Source organism: Pseudorasbora parva, chromosome 18 (genome assembly GCF_024679245.1).
Source record: "Pseudorasbora parva isolate DD20220531a chromosome 18, ASM2467924v1, whole genome shotgun sequence".
Lineage (NCBI taxonomy): Eukaryota > Metazoa > Chordata > Actinopteri > Cypriniformes > Gobionidae > Pseudorasbora > Pseudorasbora parva.
Window position 1 is genome coordinate 9,018,730 of NC_090189.1, and position 8,694 is coordinate 9,027,423.

The window sequence follows — 8,694 nt, forward strand, 5'->3', positions numbered from 1 at the left end:
GATAGATAGATAGATAGATAGATAGATAGATAGATAGATAGATAGATCTAACAGATAGAAACACTCAATCCGCTGTTAGATAGATAGATAGATAGATAGATAGATAGATAGATAGATAGATAGATAGATAGATAGATAGATAGATAGATAGATAGATAGATAGATAGATAGATAGATAGATAGATCTAACAGATAGAAACACTCAATCCGCTGTTAGATAGATAGATAGAAAGATAGATAGATAGATAGACAGACAGATAGATAGATAGATAGATAGATAGATAGATAGATAGATAGATAGATAGATCTAACAGATAGAAACACTCAATCCGCTGTTAGATAGATAGATAGATAGATAGGTAGATAGATAGATAGATAGACAGACAGACAGACAGACAGACAGACAGACAGACAGACAGACAGACAGACAGACAGACAGACAGATAGACAGATAGATAGATAGATAGACAGATAGATAGATAGATAGACAGACAGACAGACAGACAGACAGACAGATAGACAGATAGATAGATACATGCGCCATGAACGTAACAGTAAATGAATGGTGTGTTTGTGAGTACCTATTTGACAGTATCGTCCCGTCCATCCTCTCGGACATGCGCAGTGATTAGGCCTTATACACGACCCTCCATTCGCACAAGACTGCTCACACACCGCTACAGAGACATGGAAATACACACACATATGCATGTATGAATCCAAATGTGAAAACACATTCAGAGCACACGTTTACCAATATGACTTTTAGAGCTCCGGTTACCTTGGTTACAGTTGTGTGAATGTATGCGTCGCCATCCCGGACAGCATTCTGGGTAAATGTGTAAATTAGGAGCTGCTCTGCTCACCTGCCTGTACGAAACCCTGTAGATGGTCCTGTAAAACGCACATTCCAGTGAAATGCTGATACATTTTGCAGTATAATATATATTTCTTGTGTTTTTGTGTGTTCTTACTTGTATGAGCTGCACACGCGGTGGTTTGGGCACATGGTGATGTAGGGTTTGTGTACGGGCTGAAGGAACGACTCTGTGCTGTAGGACACACGGCGACTCCACGCATCTCCAACACACACTCTCCTCCTGAAACACACAGACACACAGTTATACACAAACACCCGCCTACATACAAAGCTGCATTTATTGGATATACATCACAATAGAGTAAAAAGATCAGACTTAGTATTACAGTTTAAAATACTATATTAAAAATGTAATTCATTCCTCTGATGCAAAGCTGAATTTTCGTACGTATGCTGGGAAATACATTTGCAATACTGTTTGTGTATTGCTGTCCATCAGTTTTAATGGGACATGACTGACTGATGTAATTAGCTGCTATTATATATGTTGACCTTTAACCTTATAGTGACCCATGACCCCATGAGGCCCAAGAGCATGTGAATTGACATTTCCTGACACCACTACTGTGTATGAAATGGTGTACTATCTGAGTAGCTACTACATTTGAATTTGAATTTACTTCAGCACCGTTAAAAAAGTATGTTGTATAGTGTGAATGATATTTGGACGCACTACATCCGCCATGTTGTTAGTCATGTGACCTATCAGCGTCAGATGCGTCACTGCACTGCCATTCATAAATCCTCTCCTGTGGCCTCATGGGATAGTAAGGTTAGGCTTTATTTTACAGTCCCATTCCCCATGTATTATAGTTATTTAATAACTAACAACTATCCCCGAACCTACCCCTAAACCTAATCATAACCCATGTAGTTACCTTATATTACCCATTACTTTCTTATGCAAGTACACTGTGAGTACACATAAGTTCACATGCTGTAAAATAAAGTGTAACCGATAGTAAAGTGTTCATCGAATGTGCCCTTCAGAATCTCTGCATTAGTAGATCATCTGGAGACTATTTTCTACTCTTTTCCCAAGTACTAATGTTTTCGGACTTGCTACACTATTGGCGTACTGTTTTTTGTATTCTATACAGTAGAGAAGTCATTACTGTGTGAATGTAAACCGTTACCCGTGGTGACCATGACTCTGAGGTGTGCAGGTCGCGTGCAGTAGAAACAGAGAGGAGGAGAGCAGGACCGCTGTGTACATCTCTCTCTCTCTCTCTGTCTATCTGTCGCTCTCTCAGGTGTGTCTGGCAGCAGGAAGAGAGACTTTCAGGTGTGTTTGTCCCCTTCAGGAACACACAGTCAATCAGTTACCTGAGAGAGAGAGAGAGAGAGAGAGAGAGAGAGAGAGAGAGAGAGAGAGAGAGAGAGAGAGAGAGAGAGAGAGAGAAAGAAAGAAAGAAAGAAAGAAAGAATTATATATGTAGTCTTTAAAGTACAAAAGCAATAGTATGTGATAATATAAATGTTATGACTCCTTTAAGGAGAGGGGGGTCTTATGGTGATTGTTTATTTATTTACACTGTTAAAGAGTTGGATTCTCAGGCTAAATATGGCCAAAATTTCAAAAACAAGTTGGGCATATTTCTGATTCAAATACACTCCTTCAGGATTCAAACAAGTTGTGGAACGTTTTTATTTTTAGAGGATGGTCCTGTATGCCATCATAAAGGGTGGAATTGCTTGTAGGGTCACTTTTCCCGGATGAGCGCGTGCGCACGTCAACCAGAGCGAGAGCTAGAGCGCGCACATCAACGAGCTTCCTTCGGGTTACGGGAGCCATCAGCTGCTCTGCCACAAAATTAATAAAAGCGTATAAGTGCATATAATGTCAAAAACACGAACATATAGTGAATCGAAAGTTATCCACGGATAATGCGATGATGTTTTGGGTGTGTGTGTGTGTGTGTGTGTGTGTGTGTGTGTGTGTGTGTGTGTGTGTGCGCGCGTGCGCTCATGACTCTTTTGCTGAAAGAATCGGTACAGTGTATCTGTCTTTTATAAATATGATAAAACAAAAGACTCCTCAGAGATATGAAGGATGCAATACTACTCTATAGGTTCTCAAGATTTAACATAAGATTGGCAGAGTGTGTGTTATGTACCCTTAAAACTGCAGGATGTAATTTTTCGTCCACTAGTAGGTGCGTATTCAGAACAAAGGTGTAGTTTGATGACGCAAAGTTTGAGCTCAGAATCTTGGGACATGTGGTCTTCACCTCACAGCCGGTGGAAAAAAATCAGGATAGGACTCGGGCAGAAATCATGTTCATGAATACGGTTATTAACGTTACTGTAGTGTGAAGCAGAGCAGGGGCGAGTGTTGAGGAGCTGAGCACAGCCGCTGGAGAAATTGTTACGCAAACACACGCCTCGTGAGCAACGGGACTTTTATCATGACGACAGGACACAGTCACCGGTGCTATTTCTGCTTTTCAGGTCAAGAGTATGAGGTAACGCAGCTCTGTTTATCATGTTAAATACATTTTAGTGTGTTGAAAATGATGTTATGACGTTACTCTGTGCGTTCGCTCAGCGGCTGCTGTGACACTTGTTCACACTGCTAAGAGTAAAGCGCTTCTGCCAAAATAAAACAGGAAACCGAGGGTAACGCAGATATAACGCAATTGACAGAAGACTCCCTCAGACGTCCCGACTCCTTGGTTAAAATAGCAATTTTCTCACAATTTACAAATAGTTGGAAACATTTGGGATATTGTAAGAACTCAACTGAACAAAATATATAACACTGGCCTAGTGTTTTTTAGATATTTTACTTCATTAAAATACTACATAGTGCACCTTTAAGAAATGCCCACAGCGGAGTACAGTATTGTTTTTGTTTTTTTAACCACAGATCTAAGATCTTTGAGAACACTGAACTAGTCTTTATGAAATGTTATTTCTGCTGTGCTTCTTCATTGAACAGCTGGATCTCATCATACTATACATACAACACACAGAACTGTTCTTCAGATAGACATTAGGAATAAAAGAAAAAAACATGCAATTTGTAACCATTTCCCATAAGCTAGTGCACAGTTATGGCCTGTTTCATGTTTAAACATTTGAGCTAATGCTCTTATAAAGGCAGAAAATGAATCATCATTAAAAAGTGCATTTGTTACAAATCACGGTTAATTGAATCAAACATGGTTCTGAGAAATGCGTGCTACATAAGTACACACATTTTTGCATGCTTTATAGCAGTTCTGCTGTTTGCATTTGGGTGTAATGAAGATACATTTCCATCTACAAGGAGATTTCAGGTTATACAGGTTTTAAATATTATTTTAACATGAACATGCATTAAAAACATGGCTTTGATTACTGAAACAGCATTTGACATGTCGTCCCGCCACACACATGCATGAACAAATCTCTGCCACAGATGAAACTGAGACTGTAGAAAGTCAGCTATATTAAAAGTCATTTTTCTTCCTGAAGTTCATTTGAACTTGTATGCGCATGTACACACACGTGTGTTCTGTTGAACAGCTTACAGTAATCATTAGGTTATTGCTGGTTTAATGAGTTCAGGTTTAGAGCGTGGAGTAAAACAGGTCTCAGTGTTCCCTAGAGAGCTTTTGACAACAATCCTAAAGCCTCAGCCATTATACCACACCTGTGTGTGTGTGTGTGTGTGTGTGTGTGTGTGTGTGTGTGTGTGTGTGTGTGTGTGTGTAGAGTTTTGGCTATACTTGTAAGAAACAAATTTCCTCACTTATAAAACATTATGACAATGCCTAGTGAGGACATTTTACCGGTCCTCACTAGTAAAAAAAGCGGCCAAAACATGTTTGTATTTAAATAAAGTGTTCTGCATGTTTTTCTGGGGTAGGAGGTAGAAGATACAGATTGTACAGTGTAAAAATCATTATCTCTGTCGCCATAAAACATGAAAACATTTATTAAATCCCAAAACAAGAAATGCCCTTAATTGTATTAAATGTGTACTTGTAGTGTACATACAAGCTTCATTAGAAATTACAGTCAATTTTAGTTCACAAGTATATTCGCCAGTACACTTTAACCATATTTCAAAGACAATAAAATTATGAAATTACAAATAAAGGTGTACTTAATATGCCAAAAATACTCCTAAGTTACTAATAATGAATTTTCATTTAATTGCAAATAATATGCAATAAAGTGTCCAAACATTATATTCAGCTGTATTTAATAGTTTAAACTAATTCAAATGTATTTCTACATTACATTTTGACAAAATTCTAAGACAGAGGTTGCATCCGAAAGACGAAAAACGCGCCTTTGAATGATGCCACTAAAAACATTGACAGCCAATCAGAATCCATCATGAAGTAACGAACTCGAGCATTTAAAGTGACAGACAAGCATGCGATCAGAATAAACAGAACGATATTGTCTGTTGGTGTGGACGGTAATATATATCTTTACAGTTATCATTCTTAGTGTGAATTGGCTTTTTTTAGCTTCACAAAAAAAAGATGGCACCTACAATTTAGAGTTGGTGGTCAGTTTGTATGTAAATGTATGTTTTTGACCAACGTTTTCCAGTTTTGATGTTATTTCCAGTGAGAAATCATATAGTAATTAAATATTCACTTTCGCTATTTAGCTGTAGATCATTAAACGTAACGCAGCCTCAAAAGTCTGTCCCAAATCAGTTTTGTGAGGTGCCTTCGCAAACACTGCCTGTGAGTGTGAAGTCATTGCCTGACAGGGCACTGAGGCAACAAGTCAGACACAGCCAACAGGCCATCATTTACGCAGGAAACAATCCCAGAATGCATTGCATCAAGATCTGTGCGGGAAGAAATCCACTCAAGATGGTGAGCCAAACAAGATAAATATCATTTATGAATAAACCTGTAGATGAAATAGATAAAAATGAGCTATTTGAATGTTCTTTATTGTTTGTTTGAGCATTGTTTTGTAAGCTTAGCAACATTCTCACAGAAAATCAACTGAAATGAGGTCTGATGTTCCTGCCAGCACTGATGTGTGTGCAACTGGCTAATCTTGAGTGTGATTCTTTGTCTCAGGTGTGTTACTGTGTTTCTGTATGTGCGTCTGGTGGTTAATATCAGATTTGTTGAACACTTTCCACAGCTCTGAGCTCCTCTTAAGCCGCTGGAGAGTTTTGAAATCTCCACCTAAGGATTGTGGGTCAGATAATGTTTTCACGTGTCTCCAGTTGGAGTCGGGCGGCCCACCACAGAATGTCTTGACACCACAATGAGGCAGTAAAGTGGTTTAGGACTTCTGGATGACTTTTTATACTGATCTCCTGCCAAATTCATACATAATGGTTTATACAGGTCCATACCTGCAGGCTTTTTGAGTTACAGAAACTGTATATGTGTGCGTCCCTCACAATTCATCTGATTGCCGTCATATGTAAACACTTAGCACGTGTCTAATGTGAACGCTGCCAGCTCTCTGACTCATGGACTCTGAGCAAATAAACTTTAGTTTACTTGCTAGTGATGTTGCATGAAGATAATTATCAATTAGTTATGGTTATGGAAGAAATAAAGAAGATAAATTATATTAGGCTATGGTGCAAACTTTCAGCACTTTCTGCCCAACAAAAATAATTGAATCACAAAGCAAAGAGTGGTACATTTATATATAAGTGCAAAGTGTAGTTTTAAACACAATGCCATACCACAAAAAAAGCCTCGAAGTGAATATGTCAACACACACCGACATTTAGATCCACATCACTGCATATAATCACAAATAATGGCACTAATTAGAAGCGGAAGCAGTTAAGACTAATGGAGGGCCAGCCTTTAGTGTGTGTGTGTGTGTGTGTGTGTGTGTGTGTGTGTGTGTGTGTGTGTGTGTGTGTGTGTGTTTGGAATGGAATGCTAGCATACTGCTTAGTGTGCAGTAGCTATATACTGCATACTACTGCTAAAAAAAATGTAGTATGTGAAACAATGTGCAATATAAGCATTTATAAAAGTAGTTTGCAATATCAACACAATGAAAGATCTATATTTAATTCACTAAGTGATGTCTAGTGATAATAAATTTGAGATATTTAGTTTAAAGCTGTGGGGTTTTAAGTGTTGGCGCTCAAAAAAAAATCTACTATTCCATGCAGTAAACTATTCCCTTTTAAAAAGCAATTACTGTCACTTTATTCATCACACTGGAAACTGAAGATCACGAATTTTGGCTAAGTAGGTTATCCTAGTATTTTATGCAAACTATGCACAGTATGCATGCTAAATAATTCAGTTATGCTGAACCTGAGGTGTAAGTATAGTTTGCAGTCTGGCCGCTTTAACGGTGAAGGACCAGCAGGCGGCGCTGTTTTCACACGACATTACTTGCGACCATTCACAGATTCCAATGTCGGTCCAGTTCAGTCTAATGACAATTATAGTAATACACAGACACACACACACACAAACAATGACCTGCATTAAGCTATTGCACGAGCAAATAGATAATAATGAAATGCATTATGCATGCATACATTTACATAAATAGGCTATAAAATACATTTGTGCAATGACTCACTGTTCGCGAGATTAACCGCTGCGTGGATGTAAAAGGGGAAAGTGAGTGATCCCCTAGCGTGTCCCAAAAACGAAGTTTCCCATCAAACTCTGAGGACAGACGTGGAATAATATAAATAGTCCAAAAACACGCATGTGCCCAAAGTTGCCTGGCACAAGACTCCTGCGCGCGCTTCCCGCAGCTCAGCTCTCCGTGTTTAGGAGGGGTTTTTTTGCACACTCAGTTGAGTTCCCTCACAACTGTCAAAGCGTGCAGGGGGTAACCACACCACTACTGCCCCTCCTTCACCGGGACGTCCCGGGAGAAACACTCGGGAGACCCTCGCTCCGCGTTACGTCATAGCTACTGGAACGCGCACAGCTTAGTTTACCGGGACACGCACCGAGAAATAAAAGAAAGATTGAAAAAAGAGAAATGTAATGCTTCTAAACCGCCTGTGTGTTTAACGCGCAATAGTTCTAATTAAAATCATCCTGATCTGCTGTTAATAAATCAGTACATTAATAGGCCTGCTATAGTAAAAATTCTGGAAACAATTGTCCGTTTTTTAAAGACATTATTATGCACAATTATTTATTCTAAAGTTTTTTTCAGAAAGACAGGACACGTTGCACATTTCATTTTTATTTGACATCATTCAAATAGTTGTCAATACATTTTGTTTGATTGAATGTGAGTATATAGGCTACTAGCTACTCGATAATGTTTAAGGAATTATTACTGAAGTGTAAAGAAAATCGCAATGCCAATATAAGTAATGTTCTCGCACTCACCCGGTTAATAAAATCACGTGATCTCGCGCTGAGCCCATTCGATCCACCTGTCGCGCGCTCTGACGCGCTTCTCCATCTCCAGCATTTCTTATGAACTCTTCTTTCTGATAAAGAGCGCCGTGTGGTCAACGTTTCGATGCTCCCCGTGAACCGACTGCCGAGGAATGAGATGCTTTTGGGCGTTTTTCTCCTGCTTTTTATTCCGCGCTTCCTGTGGAACTCAGGAATTGGATGGACAATCCCAAACCGGAAATCCTGCAAGTGTTTGGAGCTGATAAACCCCTCTGGCCCGCACAAACACTCCCCTCATGCCCCTCAAGTCCCAATACGGGTAATCACGTTTCTATCTAGGACTGCAAACACACTAATGATCTGTAAAAACAGCGCGAGTTTGGCCCTGTGATTTCAACTAAGCTAAGCTATAATATAATTTAAAAAAAATCTCACACACACATATATATATATATATATATATATATATATATATATATATATATATATATATATATA

The 8,694-nt window shown here is 38.9% G+C and overlaps 1 protein-coding gene across 2 annotated transcripts in view; it reads right to left on the reverse strand.

The window, feature by feature from the left end:
* The window catches only part of egfl7 (EGF-like-domain, multiple 7), a 19,038-nt gene extending 10,672 nt beyond the window's left edge, over positions 1-8,366 (reverse strand). Inside the window, exons 1-5 of one of the 2 annotated variants that reach the window (XM_067423800.1) lie at positions 8,185-8,366; positions 2,017-2,206; positions 975-1,100; positions 782-894; positions 582-677 (exon numbers count right to left, since the gene is read on the reverse strand). In XM_067423800.1, the coding sequence (XP_067279901.1) occupies positions 582-677; positions 782-894; positions 975-1,100; positions 2,017-2,096 (415 nt within the window). In that variant the 5' untranslated portion in view covers positions 2,097-2,206; positions 8,185-8,366. Of the gene's footprint in view, positions 1-581; positions 678-781; positions 895-974; positions 1,101-2,016; positions 2,207-7,411; positions 8,052-8,184 lie in introns of those variants that run through there. The other variant, XM_067423801.1, reaches the window with a different exon arrangement.
* Between the last annotated feature and the right edge of the window lie 328 nt (positions 8,367-8,694).